The following is a 27523-nucleotide window of genomic DNA, read 5'->3' on the forward strand; positions in this document are numbered from 1 at the left end:
CGGCCCTGAAAAACCAGAGCAGCTCATGTGTATTTTGGACTTAACAGAACTTGAATAATTTTCACCGTCCTGCACCAAACCCTGGAAGTGCCTTCCAAGCTGCCTGAATTCTCTCTGCTGTCTTGTTAATTCAGAGTTTAAGATAAAAGACATACCTTTGAATGATAAAGACAATAGCTCGTTGACTTTTGTTTTTCAATTAAATTTTATTAATCTAGGCATATGGCACACATTTCAAATGGTATAAAGGGATGAGCAATGAAGAGTGGGTCTCCCTCCCTCCCCTTACCCAGCCAGCCTCTCCTCTCCCAGGGGTAACCACTGGTGTGAGTTTAACTCATACCTAAACTTAGTTTCCCAGAGCTATCGGAGGGGGGCTGTCCCCTTTTAACAATGTATCTTAACATCACTCCAAATCAAAACACACAGGGCTGCCTCAGTCTTTATAAAAATTGCCTAGCGTTGCATTGGGTGGAGTCAATTGGCTCAAGAGGGGCCATTCTTGGGGCCGGCCTGTGGCGCAGCAGTTAAGTGCGCACATTCTGCTTCGGTGGTCTGGGGTTCGCTGGTTCAGCTCCCGGGTGCGGACGTGGCACTGCTGGGCAAAAGCCATGCTGTGGCAGGCGTCCCACATATAAAGTAGAGGAAGATGGGCATGGATGTTAGCTCAGGTCAGGGCCAGTCTTCCTCAGCAAAAAGAGGAGGATTGGCAGCAGATGTTAGCTCAGGGCTAATCTTCCTCCAAAAAAAGGGGGTGGGGCCATTCAGGACGCTCTCTGTGTCTGTCTCTGACATTCACAGCAGAGTTTTGGGGGCAGATCTTCAAGTATTTAATGTTCCTGGAAGCTATGGCAGCCAAGAAAGAGTTGAGTCCACAATTCCTCCCCGTCTGCTGTTTTCAGCTGCCCTCCCGACCTTGCAAACTGGTACCAAATGGATTTGCTAAAATTGAGGAGCTTCAGCAACTTTGAGAAGAAAAGGCAAGAGAGAGGCCCAAGTAGGATCATAGTCCCTTAAGATCCACAGCCACAGTTCTCCATCAGTCACGCGGGATTCGTATCCACTTACGTGAGCAGACTGTGAAGACAGGACAAAGGAACTGAAAGTGATCAGAAGTGAAAAGCTGTGGAACTGCAGCTGTTGTCCCATTCACGAAGACCTGCCGAGTGCCAACTAGCTTACTGGCAGTATCCCATCTACTCCGCAATGTCGCTATTATTATTGCCTTTCACAGATGAAGAACAAAGTATTCAGAGAAGTTAAGTCATTTGTCTAAGGTGGCGAGAGGCTCCAGAACCTAAAACGCTGTATTCCATCCCTCCCATGTGATGACAAGCCTCCGAGCTGTTCCTTTGGGGCAACCCTGAGCATTATCTCCAAACAGGAAACTTTGAAAAGCAGGCATGCTTTCTAGTCCTTAGAGCCAAGCCTGAGACAGGGATCCTCATGGAAGTGATTTATTGGGGGACAGCTCTTATGTGAAACCTGTAAGGGAGGAGGGAGGCAGGATGGGCCAGGGGAAGAAGCTAAGGAAAGATGTGGGTTCAGCTGAGGTCTAGCCTCAGCCTGATCCCATGGGGAGTCCCGGAACATAAATGATGCCAGAAAGCTTCCCGCCTTGGAGGCAAGGGGACCAGGCCTTCATACTCCCCCTTAGTCAGTCACTGCCTGCCACCTGCAGGGTTGCCAGATTTAGCAAATAAAAATACAGGTTGCCCCGTTATTATGAGTTTCAGATAAACAATGAATGGGATAGCCTTATACTAAAAAAGTTTTCATTGTTTACCTGAAATTAAATTTAGCTGGGCATCCTGTATTTTATCTGGCAACCCGAGGAGGAAGAGAATGGGGCATAACTTCCCTGTCATCTGAGGGCAGTTCTCGGCGGGAAGGGGGCAGCTGTGAGCCCTCAGCAGCCAGCACTCACAGCAGGTGGGGGTTGGGTGCAACAGTCAGTAGAGGGGACCTGGGACGGACAGCAGCAGCACCCACTACAGCAGGGGCTGCCAGGGCGGCTCACCAGCACTGGTGAAAAAGAACAGAAGCTTTTGCCCAGTCTGCTAAGTCCAAACCATCCCCATCAGCTAGGTGAGCAGCAGGATGGGCTGGTCCCCTGCCCCAGCCCCCAGCCCCCTCCCTGGCTGTCCTCTGAGGGTGTTTTTGCTCCTTCAGAGAAATTCCCCTGCTTGTGTTGGGGTTGGAGCTGAAGCCAGGCTGTTTAACGTCGTCTCATCTAGCGTGTCTGAAATGTATTTAAGTGATGGAGGAGACTTTCCTTAAAAACCTCTCCCCCCAAAAAAGGACCCCAGGACCCCAGGAAGGGACAATTTGGGGAGGGGATAACCACCCTGAAATTAAGCAGCCTGTTTCTGGAGGAGCCCAAGATCCTTTCTCAAGATTCAGAGAGCCTCTCCCAGGGATTCAGAGAGGTCCCTACAAAGATGTCCCCCCCATTCCCTTCCCCTGACTTTCTGGAGGACTCTGTATTCCCATTACAGGAGCCTGGGGGACCTGTGGGTTCTAACCTACAAGAGCCCCAAGATACAGAGGTAAGTGAAAAGAGCAAGCACGGGTGGGGGTGGTGGATAACAGTAATGTCCAGCATGGCCCTGTTTATGTAAAAACAAAACAAAACAAGATAAAAACCCCACAAACCAACTGCAGGGTCCTCTCTGCAGTAGCAGGGGTAGCAGGACAGTATAAGCACCCATGCACACATACATACACAGAAGGGTTCCAAGTGGACTCTGGGGGAAGGGTAGGGTTGTGCAGAGGGTGTAGGAGATGCTCACTTTTTTCAGTATTCATTTTGTTTGATTTATTTTAAAGTGACAGGGCATCATTTTTATATTTCTTAAATAAAAATCAGGACTTGCCCCTTATAGTCACAAGAGGGAGCTGTGGACCACACCCTCTGCATGCCTCTCCTTCCACCTGGAAGAACAAACTCTTCCTCAAGATGCTGCCTCCCACGCCCCACCCCACCCCCATCCCCCAACGCAGGAGAGAGGAAACTGGGAGTGCAGGCTCACCATCCCTTATCTGCAATCCTGAAATCCAAGGAAAATCTGGAAACCAAATTTTTCTTCATCTGGCACCAACGCTTAATCTGAACTGAAGTGAAGCTTTTGTCCCATTTCCTGTGGATATCCATACATTGCACAGCAGAAACATGAATGCATTTGATCATGTAAGGCAGCCCCAGACCCCAGTGAGGGTGTTACATAATGTACGGTGTACACACCATAATACCTTTCTAAAATCAGAAAATTTCTGAATTCAGAATCACATCTGGCTTTATGTGCTTTGATAAGGGATTGTAGACGTTAACAGTTGCCCTCCTTGACAGTTATCCACCCCCAGCCAGCTTTGACCTTGGGTCATTGGGATTGTCCCTTAGTGCTACTTTCCACCCCTAAGAATCCTTCCTTCTCCTCACATCCCCTGCTGGAGCTTGGCATCCTCCTAGGTGCACCCTAAGGTTCCTAGTCATTGCCTTGAGGGTTTAGAGACCAAAGATCCAGGAACCAATGAAGGAAAGGTTCCTCCTGGAGCCAAGGCAGAGGGGCTGTCCTGTTGCTGAAAGGAGCCATCAGGTGTCCTCTCCCTCTCCCTGACTAGGCTAATGATGGTCACGCAAGACCCTCTTTTTATCGCAGGCACATGCAACCCCAGGCCCACGTCCTGGTGATTTCCAGCCCTGAGAGCAGCCACACTGGGCCCCAGAACCCCAGGGCAGCAGGGGTACCAGGACAGCAGCCCAGCACTGTAGCCCTCTGTCTCTAACCTTGGTGGTAATTTGAGGACATCTCCACTGCCCCATCTTTGACCACTCCCACTCCCTCCAAAAAACGTTTTATTTTTTTGCCTCCTTTCGGGGAATGGAGGGGTTGGATGTACATCATCCCATTTTGGGGTGGGTGGGTGGGGGAGGGAGAAGTGGCTGATCAGAAAGCCCAGCCTGTGTGGTTAAAGGAGTGATGTAAGAAGATTTAGAAGATGAGGAATCAGAAGAGCCAGGCTTCCAACTGTTAGGGGAGAATGTGTCTGTGTGTGCCCATGTGCATGGGTGACAGAGACAGACAGATGGATATGAGACAGATAAAGTGATGAAACAGAGATGGGGCAAGGGAGGGGAGGAGAGAGAGACTAAGAGAGTTAAAAAAAAAAATTGTTCCCAAACCTTGCCAAAGAGTATTTCAGCAAACATTTCTGAAACAGACGCAGTGAATTGCCACTTTTAATAAGACTTCTGGGTCTAGTACAGGAAGTTCCCCAAAATAGAAGGCTGGTACCTGTGGATGTTTAAATCTGCATGCATCATTTTAGAACAATGCTAATTAACCAACCAACGCATGATTGTCCTGAGATCGATATCCAGGGCTTGGAAAGTAAGTAAGGGGACCTAAGTTCAGCATTTATATTTAATTAAAACATAAAATTTGTCTGAAAGCAGTGGAAAAGCCCCTGGCTCGTAAGAAGTCCGGGGCATTGACCTTCCCTTCAAAGGGCGCCTGAGCTGATCCCAAGCAGAGCCTCGCCTACTTCTGGAGTGGCAGCGAGGTGCAGGGCCCCATCTCCTGATGCTTCCCACACCCGACCCCAAATGGGCAGCAAGAAACAGAGGAGACTTCTCCTTTCTAGAAAACTGCTTTGTTCAAAAACACTGATGATGATTTCCAGAGTATGGGGGGAGGGATGAGGCTATCAGCAAGGGAAGGAGCCCTGGCAGGGAAGGCTTGACATCAGTCCTGGGTGGTAAAGAGACTGGAAGGAGGAAGGCAGGCTGTTCCTTGAGGCAGCCTTAGCAGGATGATGGTGGAACCCAGGTGAGCTTGTTTCTTGCCTAGCAGGAGCTTGGCCGATGGGATGTCCTTAACTACTTGCTGAGTGAATGACTGGGTCACCTTCCTCAGCAGGGGCCCGAGGTGTGGGCTCAGTGACCTGTGGCTGAAGCTGCCACACACTGGCCTGGTCTAGGTGAGCGAACAGGGTCCCAGGCTCCACTGGAAGTTGGGCCAGAGAGCTCCTGCCTGAACTGTGAAAGCATTCTTTTGCAAGTCACCTTCAATCATAAACCAACAGGCTTCCCTCTACTTCTTATCTATGTGACCTTGGGCAAGATACTTCACCTCTCCGTACCTCAGTTTCCTTGGCTGTAATATGGGCACAGGTCATGTGTTCTTCTTGGGCTGTGTGAGAGCTCGGTAAGGTGATGCATGGAAAACATTTAGAAGATGCCTGGCACATCATTACAGGATTCAGTCCTCCAGCCTGGCCTGACATACATTATAATCTCAGCACTTCCTGGGAACTTCCTTTGGACAAAGCAACAAGTAAGGCTCCCTGGGATGGGGAATACTCACTGGGGCTCAAATGGAAGAGACTTACACACATGGGCAGCAGCACCACCAAGCTGATGCGTTTCTTGCCGTCAGTCACTCCTGGTGTCACCTCTGCCCTGGACAAGAAGCCCAGACTGATGGCAAATTGAGTCCTAATCACTCACTCACTGCCTGTCCCTCAGCCTCTTCAACCCTGCACAGGAGGGTCTGTCCTCAGGAACCCTGAAGGCCCTGACTCCCAACAGTGAGATCAAGAGCCCACTTGTGATTCCCGGGGCTTTCCATTGTTATTTCAGAAGCTTCTGGCAGTCTTTCAGGCAGGGCTGTGATGAATGACCCTTCTTCTTTCCAAGACTGTCATTAAAGGCACACACCACAGGGCCCAGCGGGGTGTGGCTGGGGGGGCGGGGCAGCCAGCTGGCAGGAACCAGCAAGCTCTTCATAATCACAAAGGCAGGAAGTGGGGTGCAAAAGGGAGCTGTGCTTTTCTGCTTTCCAGTCTTCCTAGCACAGTGGGGCCAGAATTGCAGGCCCAAGGCAGAACCATGAAAACCCACTTTATAGGTTTGTCAAAAACGACTCTTTCATATGCTTTGCTCCTGACTCCTAGTCGATGCTTTCCAAAGACAGCAGAGGAGGTGGGAGCCATGTGCTGCTGCAGACCCTGCCACTGTCTTCCAGCACATACCCCTGCCTGGATGACCCCACTGTGGGTCCCCTGCAGCGGCCCCTCTGGATGTGATCCTGAGCTGCTGGTCAACCCAGGGCATAACAATTCCTGCACCTAGTAGGGTTTCTGATCCGAGGGACTTATCCCCAGCCTGGGGCTTCTTCAGTGACCCTGGAAACCATCTCTCATCACCCAAACCCACCAAGACTGATGCCTTCTCCCAGAACCTCACTAAGCTCAGAATTCTTGGTGAATATGGGAGATTGGAACAAGCAGCATGTCTAATATCTACTTTCCTTTCTATTTCATTGATTTTAGCTCTCATCTGTATTATTTCCTTCTACTTTTTGCTAGGTTTGATTTACAATTTCTTTTCTAGCTTCTTAAGATGGAAGCTTAAATTACAGATTGTCAGCCTTTCTTCTTCTCTAATGTATACTGAGACCTATGAAATGCCCTCTGAGCAGTGCTTTAGCTGCATCCCACACGTTTGATAGATCACATTTTTGTATCTTCTTGTTTTTAAGATCTATGCTCTACTCTTCTCTAACAAATTAAAATATTCAGACCAACTCCTGAGTTTTAATTTAAACTATAAAGCTCATCTCACTTTATTTCCAGAACTACTTGGCTGCAGACTCTCTGTAAAAAGATTTGAAGGAGTGAAGCTCCTGGGAGTTTAGAGTTCCTAAATGCAGCAGAGGAGAATCAAAAGGAACAGTGTGGTGACTTATGCCTTTTGTTTTTGATATACCATTTCAACTGAATAAAAATTGCAAACAGGATTTCTTAAAATTAAACAAATAACCCACCTAAGCAAGGTCTTCCAAAGCCTGTAGAATAAGCAAGGCTTACTTTAAAAAAACACTTTTAAAGTTAACAGGAAATCTGCCAATGTTGCATTTAATTAGGAGCTTAGAAATAGAAACCATCCGTATGTGGCTGATCTAGACTTATTAAATTTATTTCATGTCAATTGTGATCACTTTTACACCTGTTTGGACTTAGTTTCAATCACAATATTATTCACAGAATTCACAGAATTCATTAACAAACATTTTACATCCAAGGGTTTTCAGTAGTACAGCAAGATAGAAAAGAGGCCCACAAGGTGCTTGTGCGTGGACCCCAAGTCTGACTGTTTAGATAGATGTCTAGAACATTATTGCTTCATTAGTCCTATTTTTAAAAATAATGAAGTATTCCCAGAAAACGCACCCTGACAGGTGGTGCTCATACTGTGACTGTTCTGGGTTCACTCATGACATACCTGAAATGTGGGGGCCATCAAACCCCACACCTATGTTCTCTGCTGCTCTGGCAGCTACAAGGCTGGCAGCAGCACAACACCCCTTCTCCTGTGTAGATGTTTTTACGGCTTGTCATGTTCCTCCCTGGTCTTGCAGCCGACGCACTGCATTCACATATGGACCTCTATGTAAAACTTAAATTAGACATAAACAAGGGGGGCTCAGCGAAGGGGGACTAATGCTCCTATAACAGCCACTGACCATGCAGGGGAGAATATCTGAAGCCAGAGAAACACCTCAAGTCTCAGTCTGTGAGGAATGTTTTAAAGAAAATGGCCTCGGTGAATATGGTCCAAGGTGGCCGCCTTGCAACATGAACTTGAACACTTCTCAGTGGATTTCACAACTGGGTTTTCTTATTTTGTTCCATATGAGTTTCTATTTTGTGAAAAACATCTTGGAGATTTCCTTGTGGGCCCCGAAGCTCTGTGGATCTGTTGAGACCAGGGATAGGGGATTAGCTTCCTCAGGGACGCTGGCACTCTGACCGCATTTGGGGCAGGTTCCCTGAGAAGTGGTGGCCGCGTCAGATTTTGGAGATGGGAGTGGAGCGGATGCTGTGTGCTGAGCGCAGGCTGCAGCTGGGGCCTCAGTCTAGCTTCTTGTTGTCTGTGTTGTACAGAGAGGCATAAAAGTCAACGATGAGCTTGGCTGTCTTCCTGGGTCTCTCCATCACCACTGAGTGCCCACAGTTTTCCAGAAGTTCCACCTGGCAGTTGGCGATTGACTTGGCCAACACATCTGCCCCAGACACATCAAGCACCTGCAGGACAAGAGAGGAAACTAGATGTAAAAGATTCAGACGCCTGTGTGCACTCAGTGGACAGAACTCCCGCTGAGGCCTGGCAGGGGTGATTTTTACAACCACGCCACTTTAGCGTTGGGGCTTGTGGCTCTCTGATGGAAGTGACCACATGCCCCATGTTTTACTCTACAACTCCGTGCCGGGAGTTGTGCCGCTGCCAGCATTACTGAGGTGGAAACACGCAGTCCCCGCCCATGAGGAGGTTCTGGTAGGTAGGAAAGTCAGACAGGTCAGCACACAAATTCATCGCAACGTGACGAGGGCTCTGACGGGGGAGGATCCTGGGTGCTAAGGGAGCACAGGGGAGAATTATTCATGGAAGAGGGCGGGATGTCATGGCAAGTGCAGGGGACAGCAATTAGCTCGATGCTGAGACACAGCACACAGAGATTGGCAAAGGCAGGGTGGAGGGGTGAGGTGAGGAGGAGGGGGCTCGCCCCTCCAGCCATGTTGGGGCATCGGGCCTCAATCTGACGGCAGTGGGGAGCTGTGGGGCTATGTTAAGGACAGTGATATGATCAGGCCAGACCAAGAGATGTACCCTATGACGGGACTAGGGAGGGCAAGCTGTGGGAGGCGCACACAGGGAAAATACAAGAGGTGAACACTGATTATCGCAAGCTGGAGAGGAGTATCACTTTGAAGGCCTTTTGGGGTCCCCACAGCTGTGTGATCCCAGGCCAGGAAGTTTGTGAATAGCAAAGAATGTTTTTCCAGCGTGAAAGCCACCACTTTTCCAGGGCTGACACTTTTCAAACAATTCATTTCATTTCATTTTCATCTGGGTTACCTTGCTCTTAGGCCAACCCAACACACTTTTTCTCTCCACCTTCCCTTGGCATTAGATTTGCATTCCCTCCCCTTCTCTTAATCGTTTTCCCCTACAACTCATCCCAGACAAGAGCATCCCTCCTTTCATCCTTAACAGCACAAGCAAAGCCCAACAAACTGGAGCACCATCTGTTTCTGAGCCTTATTCTCATCAACCCAGATCATTAAAACCAAGATTTTCCACCCACCTGGAAGTGGGGTGAGCAGAAGGCAGAGCACCCCTGGGCTGGGAAAAGGAACAGCTACTGGGGAGCTCGGCAAGAGCGGGGCACCCCAGGAGGAATCAGACACCTCTGCCCGTCACTCACTCACAGCTAAGGCTGTCCAGCTACTATGGAAAAATACCCAGAGGAAATGCAGGTGGAGTCACCAGGTCAAAGCATGAAAAAGTACAAACTCCCAACTGACTGTCGATCCTGCAGAGAGATCAGAGACAACTCACAGGCAAAATACCCACAGGAGCTTCTAGCTTTGACACCGTTATGCCAGTCAAATCCAGCAGTCCCCAGGATCACCCAGAGGCGTGTGAGAAAGCTGGATGGGCCCTCATGAGACATGCACATCTGTGGGAACCACACTGACTATTTCTTGGGCAGGACATTCACATAAATAGTCAACTGTCCTCTCTCCCATTTCAGGCCAGGACCAGGGTGAAGGAAGTGAGGCAGTGGCCTCAGGCACAAAATTTAAGTGGGTGCCAAAAAACTCGGTAATCAAGAGGAATACTATTTTAACGCAGTATTTTTTTAAAAATACACATTCATGCAAAAAGATCCACAATGAACAAAATATCAAAATTATATACAGGATCCAACTCCGGACTTACAGGACCCAGCTCACCTAGTCCCCGCTCTGCCATGCATCACAGTGGTAGGTAGATGACAAGCTGCTGGAGGGCAGGGATCCTGTCTGCCTTGGTCCCTTCTGTGTCCCCAGAGCCTAACATGGTGTCAGGCACATACTCAGTACTCAGCAAAATCTGTTAGCTGACATGAATGTGCAGGCAGGCAGTTGGGGGTTAGTCCCTTTGCCAGTTCATCCCATCACTCTCTTGCTGGCTCACTCACTGTATACTCTGGGTCTCCTGCATACCAGGCACTGTGTTGGCAGGGAGAGGGGACACAGAGTAAAGGACCTTGTATATCTCCATAAAGCCCTCTGACTCTGGTGGAGTGCACACAGGAGAAATACTTGAACAGATGTGCAGAAATCCTCCCAGGAAGGGCTGCCAGGTTCCGTTGTGCAGGCTTATACTGCCCAAATCCAGGGGCGTCGTTCACACTGATGACAAAGTGCACGGCTCCACCCGCAGTTGTGCAGTACAGCAGCCAGCCTTCAGGGGTCCAAAGAAGAGGGCTGAATTCAGCCTGGCAGGCACGGGTCTGTGACGCCAAATGTTGATGACAGAGCAGGAAAAGAGCCAGACAGCTTGGGAAGCAAAAAGCCATGAAATAAAGGGGACTCAAAGCCTTTGCTATTTAGACTCTGCCATAGGATGGTCCATAAAACACACATAGTGGGCCGGACCGGTGGCACAGAAGTTAAGCGCACATGTTCTGCTTTGGCGGCCCGGGGGTTTGCTGGTTCAGATCCCGGGTGCGGACATGGCACTGCTTGGCAAGCCATGCTGTGGTAGGCATCCCACCTATACAGTAGAGGAAGATGAGCATGGATGTCAGCTCAGGGCCAGTCTTCCTCAGCAAGAAGAGGTGGATTGGCAGCAGATGTTAGCTCAGGGCTAATCTTCCTCAAAAAAATAAATAAAAAGTAAATAATAATAATAAAAAAAAAACCACACAGTAGCTGCTCATACTTATAGCAGGCCCACAGAATGTTAGGCTCTTTTTTCAGAACAAAATGGACTTCAAAAACCATGGGCAGAGGCCAGCTATCAGAAGCAAAGGACAGGAATAATAAATAATTTTTTTTTTTATAAATGGAGAAAGATCACCTTCATATACGTTATCTCACTTGAGCCTCAGAATCACCCTACTTTTAGAAGAGAAACCATGATTTGGAGCGGCTGAGCGACTTGCTCAAGGTCACCGGCTGATAAAGGGCAAAGCCTTTCAGCGTCCAAGCCCAGTGATCTTGCTTCTGCACTCTCTCCACAGGGCGATGGGTTCTCGCCTCTCCCTTGGTCCCTAAGAGCCCCAAATCACCTCTGGAATTTTTTAAATGAAGAAAGGCCTTCATTGTCCTGACTCTGATTTCTGATTGAATGACTGCCTTCTGGCCTAGCCTGGGTCCCACTTCTCTGCTCAGGCGCACATAAAGCTCTTTCATCCCTCAGCCGCTGCAGAAGGGAGCACGTGAGCCCTCCCTCCTCTCTGCACCCACGTCCCCACGCTGCGCAGCCTGGGCCACACCTGGCTGACTGAGATAGATGTATGCTGACACCATCATGCCTCCCTCCCCACATGCCACTGTGGGCACAGTCCTGGCTCCTCCTCCCCAGTGTCTTCTCCTGGGCCATCCGCACAGTTGTGAGCCTTTGTGGCCGCAGCCTGACTTCCACTTGTGCTTTCATCAGCAGACACAATTGGGATGTGCAGCTGACCCAGGTGGGGATCACAAAGGTGACTTTCACCTTGGGGTCCTTAGAGGAACTGTCTCAACAGGGAAAGCTTTTTTCTAATTTCCTTTTTTCACAATATTCAATAGCATAAGACTCCTGGATACCCTTTAAGAGACACTGTAATTCTGTCTGCCTGGGCTTTATGACGCCTCCATTTCTCACTGCCTCCTCTTGCTTTAAACTTTAGAAGAAATTCCAGTAAGATAGGATTTCTAAAGAACAGTTGCAAAAAAGGAGCTTCTGGGGTATAAATCGGTATCTCTTTGGATGGTCTGTTATGGCTTGTGTCCCCACAAAAACCATATGTTATAGTCCTAACCCTCGGTACCTCAAAGTGTGACTTTATTTGGAAATAGGGTCATTGCAGATGTAATTAGCTAAGATGAGGTCAGCCTGGAGCAGGGTGGGCACCTAATCTAATATAAGTAGCAACTTTACAAAAAGGGAGATTTAAACACAAAGACACACAGGCACAGGCAGAACGCCATGTGATGACGAAGGAGAGATCAGGACGATGCGTCCACAAGCCAAGAAACAGCAAACATTGCCAGCAAACCACCAGAAGCTGGGAAAAGGCATGGAACATCTCTCCCTCACAGCTCCCAGGAGGAACCAACCTGCCAACAGCTTGATCTCGAACTTCTAGCCTCCAGAACTGTAAGACAATTATTTTCTATCGTTTAAGCCACCCCATTTGTTCAACTGCTAGAACTGCCCTAGCAAACTAATACAGAGCTATCTGACAAAACCTATTAAAATTTAAAAATGCACATGCCCTTTGACCCAGTGATTCCACATCTAAGTTTTTACCCTTCAGGTATGCTCTCACACTCCACAAACACATGCATACTGACGTTCACTGAGGTACTGTTTAATAGTAGAAGAACTGGAAATGACCTAAATGGCCATCAGTAGGGCACTCATTAAATACATTGTCAGAGCCATACAATGGAGTACTAGGCAGCCGTTAAAAAGAATAATGTAAAATATTGTTTAGGGGATATGTCTGATGAGGAGCAGGATAGCTCAGTGTCTCCCCACAGACAGCTTATTAGTTGCAAAAGGCAAAAGAGTAACTTTACAATGAAGAAATCAGATAACACTGTGACTAGACAATCAACATTAACATCACCAACGAGGAGCAGAAGGACATCGTGCATCTGAGGATGTGATATCATATCACTCATGAGATATTCTGCCCAGGGTTACGGAACCTGAATTTAATCATGAGGAAACAGCAGACAAACTCAAATTGAGGAACATTTCACCTGACATGTAGGACATGATCGTGGATTAGATACTGGTTCTTGGGGGCAGGAGGAGGGTTCTGTGTTGGATGTTACTCAAACAACTGAGGAATTTGGAATATGGACTGTAGATTAGATGAAAGCATCGCATCGGCATTAAATTTCCTAAATATGATAACGTACTGTGGTTATGTGAGAGAATATTCTTGTTTACAGTAAATCTACCCTGAAGTATTGGAGATAAAGGGGCATAATGTAAGCAACCTATTCCAAATGGTTCAACAGTATGTATTTCTAGATAGATAAATGAGAATGATAAAGCCATTGTGGCAAATACTAAAAAATTGGTAATAAACAAAATGTAGTACATACCAGGGAATGACACTCAGCAATATAAAGGAACAAACTATTGATACATGCAACAACATGGATGAACCTCAAAAACATTATGCTTGAGTGAAAGAAGCCAGATGCAAAAGACTGTGTATTATATGATACCATTTATATGAAAATTCTAGAAAATACAAAACTATAGAAACATAAAACAGATCAGCGGTTTCAAGCCGCTAGGGTAGGAGTGGAGATTAACCGCAGATGGGCAGGAGGAAACTTCTGGGAGTGGCAGAAGTGTTCTACAGCTGGGTTGTGGTGGGATGGACAACTAGATGAATTTTATGGCATGTAAATTACACCTCAGCCAGCCCTGGTGCTCTAGTGGTTAAAATTCGGGGTTCTCACCACTGCAGCCCAGGTTTGTTTCCTGGTCAGGGAACCACACCACCTGTCTGTCGGCTGTCATACTGTGGTGGCTGCGTGTTGCTGGGATGCTGATAGCTATGCCACCAGTGTCTCAAACACCAGCAGCATCACCCATGGTGGACAGGTTTCAGTGAAGCTTCCAATCCAAGACAGCCTAGGAAAAGGACCTGGCCATGAAAACCCTGTGAATAGCAGCAGAGCACTGCCTGATACAGCATTAGAAGGTGAAAGGATGGTGCAAAAAGACGGGGCAGAGTTCCACTCTGCTGTACACAGGGTCGCTAGGAGTCGCCATCGACTGGATGGCACTAACAACAGAAATTATGTCTCAATAAACTCGTTAAAAATTGATGAATTTAGGTAAAGGGTACACAAGAGTACTCTGCACTATTCTTTTAATTTTTCTGTAAATTTGAAATTGTTTCAAAGGAAAATGTTAAAAAGAAAAATAGAATGAATACATGTGTACGGGCTGATATTAAGTGATTTCCAAGATACATATTTCTTGTACATATTAAGGTGCAAAACAGTGGATATAGCATGTTTGAAAAACTTACAGATGAAAGTTACCTATGCATACATATGCATGTATAGAACAGGAATAAGCAGACAATGGTCGGTTGCCTGTCCTTGTGAATAAAGGTTCACTGGAACCCTGCCTTGCCAGTTGTGTGCATATTGTCTACGGCTGTTTTGCACAACAGCAGAGCTGAGTAGCTGTGACAGAGATTGTATGGTCCACAAAATTGAAAATAGTTACTATCTGGCCTTTACAGAAAACATTTGCCAACCCCCCGCCTTAGAAAATTTAAGAAATATACACGGGACAGGGTTGACTCAAGGAAATGGGAAATGGGATCTAGGATGTAAAAGAGACCAAGTTTTCACTATAACCCTTTTTTGTACTTTTTGAAGTTCTTTGTACCACGTGACTATATGCCTTTGATAAAAATAACCTGTAAAAATGATTTTAAATTGTGTTTCATTTTAAAAGACCAATGTCAATGCTCTCAACTCACAGGATGATGCTCCCTATAAACACTGGCACCCGACACAGATGCGTTCCACCTCTTCCCAATACCAGAAACCAGCCCCCAGGCTCACTTTATAAATGACCAATAGCTTTTCCTCAGAGGCCTGTATCACTGGTACAGGGTGCCCAGGAAAATGCTACGTACCTGGTCTTGTTTCCCCCAGATGATCTGCGTTGGGACCTTGATCTTGCCCATGTTCTGATGGAGGCAGTATCTTGACTTCTCACTGGTGATTTCCAAAAACACTTTTCAGGAAAGGAAAACAAAGTGAATGCATGCTGGGCTGTGCCCGTGGGCACCACTGTAGAGCGTAGGGACAGGCATCGAGTCCGGTCCACCACTGTTCAGGGCCCCAGAAAACTATCAAAGTCTCAGAAATGTGGAAAACAAAAGCCAGCCACCCACAAAGCTTCCCTTGTCCCAAGCTCAGAGCTTTAAGGAGGGCTACTCACACTTTCGGTAGAAGTTGTTATGAGGGATGCGGACGTCGACAAGGCCCTGCAGAAGCTGAGGATAAATAACCCACAGTTAGAGGGTACGAGAAGAGTCATTTCCTCAGACCTCTCACAGCTCTGGGACAACGAAGAAAAGAAAGTCCAGCAATTTATGGCAAGGTCAAGGTTTTTAGGGCCTGGTCCTCCAAATTCCCATGCTGTAGTATGCAATGTAATTGGGAGTTAGGCTCACTAGAGGCTTTTTCTTTTTAATAAGGAAGGAACTTGAGTAATACTGTGAAGCCAAAGGTCCCCTACAGCATGTAAAACACACCTGAGGTGGCCTAAAAGCCACTTTGTCTTGAGAAATTCTCTGCTTAGCACAAGACACAGTTAGGATGAAAATAATATCAAGTAATTATTTAGTAATACCCAAATGCAAAACAAGGTCTATTAAAAAAAACTAAGCCATTGGGGATGACGGGCCTCTTAAACAATGAGGAAATAAACTATTGAAAAAATTCCGGGAAGGATTCCACAGTCCTTTGTTTATTATTTGACACTGTCCTTGGCTTCCCTGCTGAGGGCTGGTGACGGCTGCAGCAAATGTGGATAGGCCAGATCTCTTGGTCCTGGGATACTGACCCAGAGAGGTACTGTGGCCAGATGGAACATGGCTGTCTGCTTCCTCCTGCCTCAGGATTCTCGAAGCAGGGTACAGTGTTCACATTAGCTGCTGTCACTCCTCTCATCTACCCGGGAAGAGGCTAAATACCTTAAATGCACTCTCAGGAGTCCTGTGCACTGATTGAAGTGGGAGGATCCAGCCATGTCTACTTTGGACTAAACCAACCCTCTGGAGCATGACTAGAATCTGACTATTCTGGACGTGGAAGCCGAGAGGTGAGATCAATGGCAAACTGTTCAACACGTTGTGCTCAGCATCAGACATTTTCTTTGTTCTACTATTTATTCTGCACCCATGCATCTATTCATCTTGTATCCATCCATCCTCCACCTCTGCTCCACTCACCCACCCATCCATCCATCCTGCATCTCTGGCTCAGACATGCATAATCTATCCATGCATCCACCTATCCTGCATCTACCCATCCATCCATCCTCCATCCCTGCTTCACAAAGACATCCATCCATCCTGCATCTCTGAATCATATATGCATATTTCTACCATGTATCCATCTATCTTGCATCCACCAATCCATCCACCCTCCATCCCTGCAGTCTCCAGGCAACCTCCCATCCATCCAACCAAGCATTCAGCCATCCATCTATCTTGTATCCCTAAATCATCTATTCACGCACATGCATCAATTCATGCATGCATCTATCCTGCATCTACCCACACGCTGGTTCTCCTGCATTATCCAGGCATCTTCCCACTCATTGATCCATCCAATCTATACCTAGGACCTAATTCATGCAAGCACTGTGCTAAAGAGTAGGGATAGAACAGCCAATCAAGAAAAAGTGCCCAATCTTTTTTTTTTTTTTGCTGAGGAAGATTTGCCCTGAGCTAACATCCATTGCCAATCTTCCTCTTTTTGCTTTAGGAAGATTTGCCCTAAGCTAACATCTGTGCCAATAGTCCTCTGTTTTGCATGTGGGTCACTGCCACAGCATGGCCCCCAACAAGTGGTGTAGCTCTTTGCCCAGGAACTGAACCTGGGCCACGGAAGCAGAGTGTGCCAAACTCAACCACTAGGCCATGGGGCTGACCCAAAAGTCCCTGATCTTACAGAGCTTAGAGTGGAAGACATAAACAAGAAAACAACCATAACACAACATGACACAGTAGGCTGAGTGCTCGGGTGCTCCTTCTCTCCTAGGAGCGTGAGACTTTTGGAGTTGCCATTTATTTTTTCCCAGTGTTTTCATGTCCCTGACAACTCAAAACATGGAATTTCCTAAAGCACTGTTTGGCCACTCTATTCTGGGAAGAGATCAGTGCTGGGAGGGGTCAGTATAATTTCACAACTAAAAGGAAGATTTCAGGGATAGAACAGACTCAGATTCTGGGTGCTTCCTCAGGGACAGGCCACAGCTATTAACTGAGTCGTGTTCACAACTTCTGAATAGAAGCCATTCTCTCAACTCCTAGGAGGACCCCCTCCTCCCCTGAGGCAGGGTCCAGTTCCTACAACAGAGAGAGATAATTTGCTGTTATGAGGCCTCAGCCATGGACTCTCCTCTCTTGGTTCTCCACACTCTTTCCGTAGATGACCTCACTCACATCCATGACCTCTAACCTCATCAAGGGTAGATGGCTATAACTGTATAGCTCCAGGCCAGACTTCCCTCGGCTCCACCTCTTTATCCAACTGCCTACTTGACATCTGCACTTGGAGGCCTCAGAGGCAACTTGAACTTAACACATCCAAAATGGAGCTCTTAGCTTCTCCCCCAAACTGGCTCTCCCTCTCCTTCCCCTACTCAGAAAATGCTACCTTTATCCAACTCAAGCACTAGAGGTCACTTGTGACTCCTCACCCGCTTTCATCCCCCAGTTCCAATTTGCTAAGTCCTGTCCTTTCTTCCTCCTGAAGCTTCTCAGATCTCCTGTCTCAACTGCTACCGCTCTAGTCTACACCACTAGCGTCTGCAAGTCACGACAGCACTCTAACGGGTTTCTCTGCTTCTCTTTGTGCTTCCCTGCAATCCTTCAGTAGTTCTCTATTGTACTTAGAAAAACTCCAGGCTCCTTCCTATAACCTGTAAGGTCCTACGTGATCTAGGCCAGTGGTTCTCAGTGTTTCTTGGGAGTCCACGAGGTCAAACTATTTTCGTAATACGACTAAACATTACTTGCCTTTTTCACTTGCATTCTCTCAGAATTATACTGTTTTCAGAGGCAGCATAATGAGGGATGATGTCATCACTCTGAAGGCTAATGAAATGAGTGCTCATATATTCTTGTATTTTAAATTTCTCTGAGTTTTAATTACTAATATGGTAAATATCAATAGTTATAATCCCTATAAACAAAAGCTCTTTGGAGCTCTCAATAATTCTTAAGAGCATAAAGGGGTCCTGAGATTTAAAAAAAAAAAAAAAAAAAAAAAGGAGACTCTCTGATTTAACCCCGCCTCCCTTTCCAAGCTCATCTCAACCCATTCTCTCCCTCAGCCTCTAGGCTCCAGTCACCCCAGCCTCCTTCCAGCATCTTGAATTTGCCTGATTTTCCCACCTCTGCACGTGCTCTTTCTTCAAAGAGACTGATCAAAGCTTCCCCTGCCGCCGTTTTCAATCACTGCACCATCTTCATCTCCTCTATAAAACTTACTATAATTTGTAATTATTTATTAATTGTCTGCCTCCCCCACTGGCCTGTGTCTGCCCAGGGATCGTCTCTGTCTTATTTATTCACCACTGTCCCCAAGCACAGTGCATGACACATCATAGGCACAGTATAGATACTTGTTGAATGAATACATAAGAGCACAAGAAAGAGGGAATGCATGAAGGAAGCTGGCACCTGCCAGCTGAGCCTCTGGTAGAGGCAGGCATCCTGCTGCGGAGACCACATTACCTGCTGTGGCACCTTGAAGCGGACATAGGAGCAGAGCTGGAGCATTTCACTCATTTCTTCTGGGGTGGATGGGATCAAGGGAATCTTCTCCATAGCAGCCGATTTCTGCAGTTCTCTGAGCCGTTGTATAAATTGATTATCACTTGAGCACTGCAGGCCTGTGGGATTCAAACCAAAACAGCTTGGTAATACATCTCCTTCTTACAAACTCCCATTTTATACAGGGAATTTCCAATACCAGCCTAGAGCTAACATATTTCAGGTGATTTTCACCAGTAGCTTTCTTTTTAATCGGCACTGCCATCCTTGCTCAAAGAGAAACCCACACTCTGAGAAACAAAGCCTTCAAGATATTTTAGGGACTGCTTACTCAAACTGTGGTCCATGGACCAGCAGCATTGAGAGCCTGTAAGAAATGCAGACTCTCAGCCCCTCCCTAAGTCTCTTGAATTAGAATCTGCACTTTAACCAGTTGGCAGGGGATTCATATGCATGATAGAGTTTAAGAAGCATAAGAAGCAATAGTCTAGAAGACAACTTACTCGCCTGAGCCCCTTTCACATCTGTATCCTTAAGAGGAGATCTGATGAAATACATGATAGAAAGAAAACACAGGCCTGGAGTGACTCCTTCCCTTGGCCTGGACCCACGTGATAATCGCTTATGTGGGGTTGATACACAAAACACAATGAGAGTGAGTCCCCTTCTAAGTTGTCCCCCATGTTGGAGCCCTAGCTGCCCTCTACACAGTTCCTCTTCCTCCAGGAGAGCATTAGGCAATCAAATAGCTTTGAGACTGACCATTTTCTATCACTCTGGAGCACAACAGAGAGTTCATGCAAGCTGATATATACAGGAGGGCAAAACTAATTTCCACTTCCAACACTGAGCAAATTTCTAGCTATTTAATAACTTAGCTGAAGAGCTAGATTTTAGAAAGAACCACAGTGGCATCAATACTATGCTACAGAAATCTGCACCTTATAAATCTCCTATATTCTCTAATCTATTCTTTTCTCTTTAAATCTAACATGAATATTGTGTGTGGCTTTCACGATGCCATGGGGCAGATTACATGATCTATTTCCTTTCACTTTGAAAACAATCCTAGGCTAAATGTCATGTGGTATCCTGGATTGGATTCTGTAAGAGAAAAAGGACATTAGTGGGAAAACTAATGAAATGCAAATAAAGCCTGGAGTTTACTTAATAGTAACGTCCCAATGTTGGTTTCTTAGTTGTGACAGGCTCTATGTTTTAAAAATTAGTGTGGTTACACAGCTATTGTTTGGTTAGTTACCACTAAAAGCATTGTGTATCTCTAAAGCAGACATCAAAAAATGATTCTGAAAACCAGTGATAGCCGACACTGGTCACTTATTCCTTCAGAGATTCAGATTCCACTGTGCTCAAGTCACTCACAGGGTTATTTCAGCCCTCATAACTCACCAGCGGGGCAAACGAGAGACAGGCTGCAGACATCCGATGGGTAGTAAGCAGCATACACCCCAGCCACATGGCCACCCATGGAGGTGCCTACCAGGTGGAAAGGTTTTTTGTTCAGCTTGAGGCATTCTACAAACTACGAGGGAAAATGAGAAGAAGGCTTGGTTATATAGCTGTAGACAATGACAAAGGTGATTACAGAGCAGAAAACCTCTGTACTTCCTATGGGGACAAGTGAAAAGAGCTATTGATAAAAGGGGATCTGAAATCTCCCGGATCCATTATCCATATGAGCCCTGTGGCATGCATGTGCTTCTATTTACGTGGCACAGGTGATTGATGCGTCATTTATAAGTATAAAGGCAACAAGGATTCCCCTAATTCATGAGTCAGCAAACTTTTCTATAAAGGTCCTGAGAGTAAATATTTTCTGCTTTGTGGGCCGTATGATATCTGTCACAACTACTCAACTCTGCTGACGTAGCACAAAAGCAGCTAAAGACAATACGTGAATGAATGAGGATGACTGTGTTACAATAAAACTTAGCTTACAAAAATAGGTAGAAGGCCAAACACAGCCCACAGGCCACAGTTTGCTGCTCTTGCCCTAACTTAAAGCCCTTCCTATCCATCCGACTATCCATTCATCCATTCATCCACCCGTCCAACCATCCATTCATATAACTATCCACCCATTGATCTATTCAACCATCCAACCATCCATCCATCCGTGCAACTATCAATCCATCCAACCAACCATCTACCCCTCTGAAAAATATTAATTGGATATCTATTATGTACAAGGAACTGATGGTCAGGGGCTGAGGATACAGCAAAGAGCCAAAGAGCCAAGGTTCCTGACCTGATCAGAATACCCAGTTTAATTGGGGGGAGGGGGGCAGACATTAAATAAACATCCTCACCTGGGGAAAATACTAATGTCAATTTGAAACTTATGGACTACCAAATCCTAAGTGGTTCACAAGCCCCATGACCATGAAAGCCCAGCCAAGGAGAGGATGAAGATAGATGCAAAAACAGAACAAAATGCAAAGAGCATCCTCCCCATGCTCCACAACCAGGCAGCACAAGTGCTGTCATCATGTAGTTGGTAAGCAGAAAAACAGGCTCCAGGGAAAAGGTCTTGAGAAATTTTTAACTCTCTTTTTTAAAGAGCTGAGAAAATGCACAGAAGCAACTGCAACGGGCTTAGAGGAGAATAGTCTGCAATAAGCCCTGGTCCTCCACAGCTGATTAAGGATACCATTGGGCTGCCGTTTTGTTTGCAATTACTTGCAGACGGAACACACTGGAAACTCTCTTGCCTCCTTGCTAGACTTAAACTAACAATGGTGAGGAAGACCCAGTCTGAGTAATTTTTGATGGAGCCTCCTACTTACCTGGTGTATCCTCTTGACTTGCCCATCTATGGACAGGTCATCCAGGGAGGAACGGGTGGTGCCCTCATGTCCTGGCATGTCCACACAGATCAAGTGCAGATTCTTTGGAAGGAACTGAGGACACACAGGCCAAGAGAGTCAGTATGTGGTATGTGGAACGTGTCTGCCTGCTTTTGGGGGGAGGTTGCCCCCACTTACCACGTGGCCTAGACAGCCATCCCAGGGGATATATGAGTCTGGGCCACCCAGGGTCATACCCTGGTAACATCTGATGAAAGTAAGCATCTCCCGTGGTCTTACAGGGAGCAGAGGCCCCCAAAGACTAATACATAGATGGAAGGGGACTTGGAGGATGACTGGAAAAGGGCAATGGAGGTCAGGGTAGCAGGCTTGAGTCTCTTGCTCTTTCTTGGCACCAGTCAAGACAGGTATTACCTCCTTCTCTCTTCTCCCACCCCTTCCATACTTCCTCCAGTCATGCAGACACTGACTTGGAACTAGAAGGGATGGTTCTGTTCTCTCAGAGCCCTGGCCAGCTCTGGAGCCAACAGGAGCAAGGCTTTCTCTAAGAACCATATCTGACCATGATTCTGATTCTGATTTCAACTTTTTTTTTTCTTGCATTAAGGTCTAATTCCTGGGGTGATTACTATCCTGAAATACCTTCTTCCATTTAAACATGTGCCACTTTTAACCAAGAAACTACAACAGTTATCACTAAACAGATACCCAGTTACATAAAAGACACTTATCTGAGGTGGGGATAGGAAGTGAGAGGTCCATTAAGGCATGAGGATGACTGTGCTCATAGTGGAATTTGGAAATAAGAACAGAAGTAACTAGAAGATGTGTGAGCCTTTTCCCCCTGGTGTAGATCACACTTGAGGTCACTCAGGTATGGTCCTGTTTACAGGTGGGAGCCAAGACTTCTCCCAGCCCCAACTGTCACCACTTGGTCACTCCCAACAATAAAGTAAGTTGCCACACCCAAGTAAACCAGGACAGAAAGTGCATGGTTTGGAAAACTACCCCAGAAAGCTGCCAGATCAAGACCAGTTCTCTAAAGGGCTATAGAAAAAAAAAGAAAAAGCAGAAATATCAGAAGGGAAGGGGGTGGGGGAGGGAACGAGAAGAAGCAGAAAAAGGAAAAGAGGAGAAAATTGGAGTATAAAAGAATAAATGACTTTTTAAAACCTGATCTTGATAGTTGTGACAGTTCTGAAGCGAAGCTGAATGTCGGAAAGAAATATTTGTAAGGTAAAATGATTTCTAAGGCACAGATTTCACAGATAACATTCAACTCAATAAATTTTGTCTGACAAAAGGTTTGAATAACATATTGCATTAGTTTTAAGATGTCGTGAGGGGCCGGCCCTGTGGCCGAGTAGTTAAGTTCACATGCACCGCTTTGGGGGCCTGGGGTTTCGCAGGTTTGGATCCTGGGCACGGACATGGCACCGCACATCAGGCCGTGTTGAAGCGGCGTCTCCCATGCCACAACTAGAAGGACCCACAACTAAAATACACAACTATGTACTGGGGGGATTTGGGGAGAAAAAGCAGAAAAAAAAAAAAAGATTGGCAACAGTTGTTAGCTCAGGGGCCAATCTTTAAAAAAAAAAAGGCTTGAGCCACAGTTCTGGGTTCCCTTTTCTTTCTACCATTGCTGATGACATCATGTCCAAGTGGAAACCCTTTTCTTTATTGAGTGACACCCTCTTGAGAGAGAAGAATCTGGCATTGCACCTTGACCACACTGAGCCACATATCCTTGTGCGCAGAGAATCCGTGGAGCATGAGGATGGAAGGCCTCTGCCCGGGTCTGCCGCGGAAGGAGTAACAGAATTGATAGTCTTCGTGGTGAACATAGCGGACCTGCATGCCCAATGTCCTTCGCCAGTACCTGGGGAGGAAAAATACAGGCAAAACAAAGATCAGCAAGCTCCAGAGAAGTGGCTTTGTGAGGGACACAGGTCCTCTCCATAGTCCTACTTCATGGAGAGACCAATGCCTCCACGTCTCTGGAGTCCCCCAGAGCATCAACCTCAAGAAGCACTAAGTAAAACCACTCCAGCAAGCATCTTAAATGAATATTCTGGTAGGTATTTTACTAATCACTCTAATTAGGAAGGGAAAAAGGAGTGTTTTCTTAAGCATAACACATAATAACCTTTTGTTATATATTTCTAGCAGTTTGAATCATGGTGCAAAGAAGGAGTCCAGCGGTGGGATCTCAGTGGGTATCTGACTAGCCCTTTCTCTGCCCTGCTTGTTTGAGCTTTGGCAGAATTTGAAATACTTGGTGGTAAGGCTCACAAGGACTCTGGAAAGGCCACAACAAAGACGGTTTCCCCTTGCAGATAGCCGGCCTGGAGCTCCCTGTGGGCCACATTCATCGACACCTGAAATCTAGGAGAAGCAGCCACGCACGTGGGCAAGACTGCAGCTGGATACAGTGCAGCCAACCTGGAGTAAGCGCCTCACGGCAGAGGTACTTGAATTGGCAGGAGATGCTTCAAAAGACTTAAAGGTAAAGCGTGTTACCGCTTGTCACTTGCAACTTGCTATTAGTAGAGGTGAAGAATTGGACTCTCATCAAGGCTACAGTTGCTGGAGGTGGTGTCATTCCACACATTTCAAATCTCTGACTGGGAAGAAAGGATACCAGAAGACTGTCTGAAGGATGTCTGGATTCCTTCTTATCTCAGGACTCTAAGTACGCTAAGAGCTGTCCAGTGTTGGTGATTCCAGTGGACTGTATCTCTGTGAAAAACACAATTTTGCCTTTTTGTAATTCTATGTGAGCAAGCTGGAAGTTTAATTAGCTTTCCAACCAACTAAATTTCTGCAGTCAAGTCTTAACCATATTTAAGTGTTACTGCAGCTTCAAAGCTATTGATTCTGAAGTAGTGGGTTTTGATTGACTTGACTGTTTTTAAAAAGCTGTTTGAATTTAAATGGGATGCAGAAGTTACAGTAACAAACATTTGGTTTTGTACAGACATTATTTCCACTCTGCTGGATGAAATCAACAAAGGTCATATCCCAGCCCCACCCTCCAAGTATATACATACACACATACATATATACATATATATATTTCCCTCTAGAGATTTTGAGAGTGAGAACTTGTTTCTTAAGAGCTATCTGCGTCGGTCCTCTGGTTTTATTCCTCACAACATACGGCAGCTGGTTGAAAGCTCAGCTTCTGTTGGTTATATAAGACTTGGCAATGCTGGAGTTTGGCCCAAAATCGATTTCAATATGAAATTACCATCTAAACAAATTGAACTCTGTGCATGAAGAATCTCTCCAAGACGAAAGATAATTAATTCAACCAGAGATTCATTTTGCAGTGTACTTTGTGACAAAGAGGGAGCCAAGTTTTGCAAAAGCAAATAGCCTAAGTTGCTGGTTTTAACCCTTTGTGTAAAATAAAGAGGCTAATAAAGAGGACATATATTCATATTTACTTGCATCTGCATACAAAAGACCTGGAGCACATTCAAGGCACTATTAAGATGAGTATCTGGAGCACAGGTGGGGACTGTGGTGAGAAGTAGGTGGAGAGGGAACAGAGTGGGAGGAAGACTTTGCACTCCTTTCAGTACTTTTTCAATGAAAGTATTGCCTATTCAAAACATCAAAAATATAAAATTGGCTAGCTTAAAGCTCTATGACAAAGCAAGCATATTTCAAAATTCTAAATCATGCAGCATAACATGAATTTTTTCATTCATTCATATCCCAGTTCAATCATCTACTAACTACACGATTTTGAACCTCAATTTCCTCATTTATAATATGGGGAAAATGTTGCATTCTACTAAGGCTATGGTAAAGATTAAATGAGATAACCCATGTACAAAATTTTGTTCAATTCTCAGAACATGGTAAGTATTCAATAAATAGTAGCTATTAGTATTATATAAAAAAGATTTTATCCTTTGAAATACACTATTCATCAAAATTCAAGGGAAAAACTGGGGAAAAATTTGTAATAAATATGACAGCCACAGATTGATATCCTTGATATATAAAAAGCTTACAATGTTATAAAAAAGTTCATATATACGAAGTTATATGAACCATGCTAAGACCCTGATTCAACCCTGGGCAAAATAAACGAAAAGATTACTCAGAGCAGAAGAGACGTTAATGACTAACAAACATACAAACACAGGAAACATGTTCAACTTCACTAACAATTAAAGAAATCAATATCACAACAAGATATGCCTTTTTTATGGACTTCTAAATTAGAAAAGTGCTTTTTTTAAAAAGCCAATTATAATGCTCAACACTTCTAGAAAGCAATCTGGCATTAAGCATCAGGAGTCTTTAAAAACCTCATGCCTTTTAACCCAATAATTGTATTTCCAGGTATAACTTGTCCAAAGGAAATAAGCAGAAATCTTGAAAACAAAATATTTCTAAAAATACCCAAGACAGTGTTATTTGAATCAGAAAAAAATTAGCACCAATCTTAATGCTCATAAATAGAAAAGTTAATACATAAATTACAATGTATCCAGACAACGTAAGATTTTGCTGTTATTAAAAATGAAGTCTTCAAAGAACATTCAATAACATAGGAAAATATTTATGACATGATGTCAAGTGAAAACACAGGACCCAATTTTTTTATATTATTGATCCCAATTCTGTTAAAATTTTTAAAAACTGTATGGTTGGGGGAGAAAAGTGTGCCCTGAGGTGGGCATGCAGAGGCAAGGGCATGGGGGCTCACCTAGCACGGCTTGGACCCAGTGGGAAGGGAGACAGGGTTGGAAGGCAGCCTGGATTGGGGACTCCTCATTACCAGGTGGAGCTCTTGGTACTAATCCACATTTTTCATTTAATTGGTACATCCCCTGGAAAACCTTCCTTCGGCTTTGGAAACAAGGGGCTAGAGAACCAATATTTTCAGTAATTTCAAATGATCTTCTCAATGAAAAAGTGGGAAGAAGACTCCTTAAGCTACGAGGTCAGTTAAAAAATTATGAAAGACCAATAGCCCAGAGGGGGAAAAAAAAAACCTCATTTGGTTCAAGAATAATAGAGAATAAATTGCCTGTAAATCATAAACATCACAGAGGCAGAGATCAGAAAGAGCTGCAGGCTTGCAGAACAGAAACAAAGAGAATTAAGTTGGGACGACCGAAAGTCTCAGGAGCAAGATCTTTTTTTTTTTTTTTTTTGAGGAAGATTAGCCCTGAGCTAACTACTGCCAATCCTCCTCTTTTTGCTGAGGAAGACTGGCCCTCAGCTAACATCCGTGCCCCTTTTCCTCTACTTTATATGTGGGATGCCTACCACAGCATGGCTTTTGCCAAGCAGTGTCATGTGCGCACCCGGGATCCAAACCGGCGAACCCCCGGCAGCCAAGAAGCGGAACGTGCACATTTAACTGCTGCGCCACCGGGCTGGCCCCAGGAGCAAGATCTTTTACAGACAATCTCAGTGCAAAAGCCGAACCGCTCCTGTTTCTGAAGCCTCTACTGACCTAAGCAGAGAAGCCCAAAAAAGGAGTCTCCGTGGGGTTCTTTGAGAAAGGCTCCTCGATCCAGACCTTTTACCCTACAAGTCTTGCCTTTTCTAATTCAGAGGAACCTCTTAAGAAAAGTACTTATACGTTTCTTTTTTAAAATTATTGTGGTAAAATATAGATAAAATTTACCATCTTAACCATTTTAAGTGCACGATTCAGTGGAATTAAGTACATTCATAATGTTGTACATCAACCATTACCACTATCCATTTCTGGAACTTTCCATCACCCCAAATAGAAATTCTGTACCCATTAAACAATAACTTCGCATTCCTCCCCTTCTCTTAGCCCCTGATAATCTCTATTCTACTTTCTGTTTCTATGAGTTTGCCTGGTCTAGGTACCCCACATAAGTAGAATCACACAATATTTGTCCTTTTGTGTCTGGCTTACTTCACTTAGTATAAAGTTTTCAAGTTCATCCATGTTATAGAATGTATCAGCACTTCATTCCTTTTTAAGGCTAAATAATATTCCATTGTATGGTCATCCCACATGTTTATCCATTCATTAGCTGATGGAAATTTGGGTTGTTTCTACTTTTCAGCTGTTCCAATTAATGCCAC

The 27523-nt window shown here is 45.4% G+C and overlaps 1 protein-coding gene and 1 pseudogene across 35 annotated transcripts in view; one reads left to right on the plus strand and one right to left on the minus strand.

Moving 5' to 3' along the window:
* Positions 1–6954: 6954 nt before the first annotated feature.
* The window catches only part of ABHD6 (abhydrolase domain containing 6, acylglycerol lipase), a 52261-nt gene continuing 31692 nt past the window's right edge, over positions 6955–27523 (minus strand). For all 35 annotated transcript variants that reach the window (XM_070238755.1, XM_070238753.1, XM_070238759.1 and 32 more), the window contains 7 exons: positions 23153–23309; positions 21407–21520; positions 20010–20142; positions 18561–18718; positions 15032–15086; positions 14724–14824; positions 6955–8088 (listed from right to left, as the gene is read on the minus strand). In XM_070238755.1, coding sequence (XP_070094856.1) covers positions 7915–8088; positions 14724–14824; positions 15032–15086; positions 18561–18718; positions 20010–20142; positions 21407–21520; positions 23153–23309 — 892 coding nt within the window. In that variant the 3' untranslated portion in view covers positions 6955–7914. The remainder of the gene's footprint in view (positions 8089–14723; positions 14825–15031; positions 15087–18560; positions 18719–20009; positions 20143–21406; positions 21521–23152; positions 23310–27523) is intronic.
* LOC102148887 (histone H2A.Z pseudogene) lies at positions 23414–24205 on the plus strand (annotated as a pseudogene).

The sequence above is a fragment of the Equus caballus genome, chromosome 16 (assembly GCF_041296265.1).
Source record: "Equus caballus isolate H_3958 breed thoroughbred chromosome 16, TB-T2T, whole genome shotgun sequence".
Taxonomy (NCBI): Eukaryota; Metazoa; Chordata; class Mammalia; order Perissodactyla; family Equidae; genus Equus; species Equus caballus.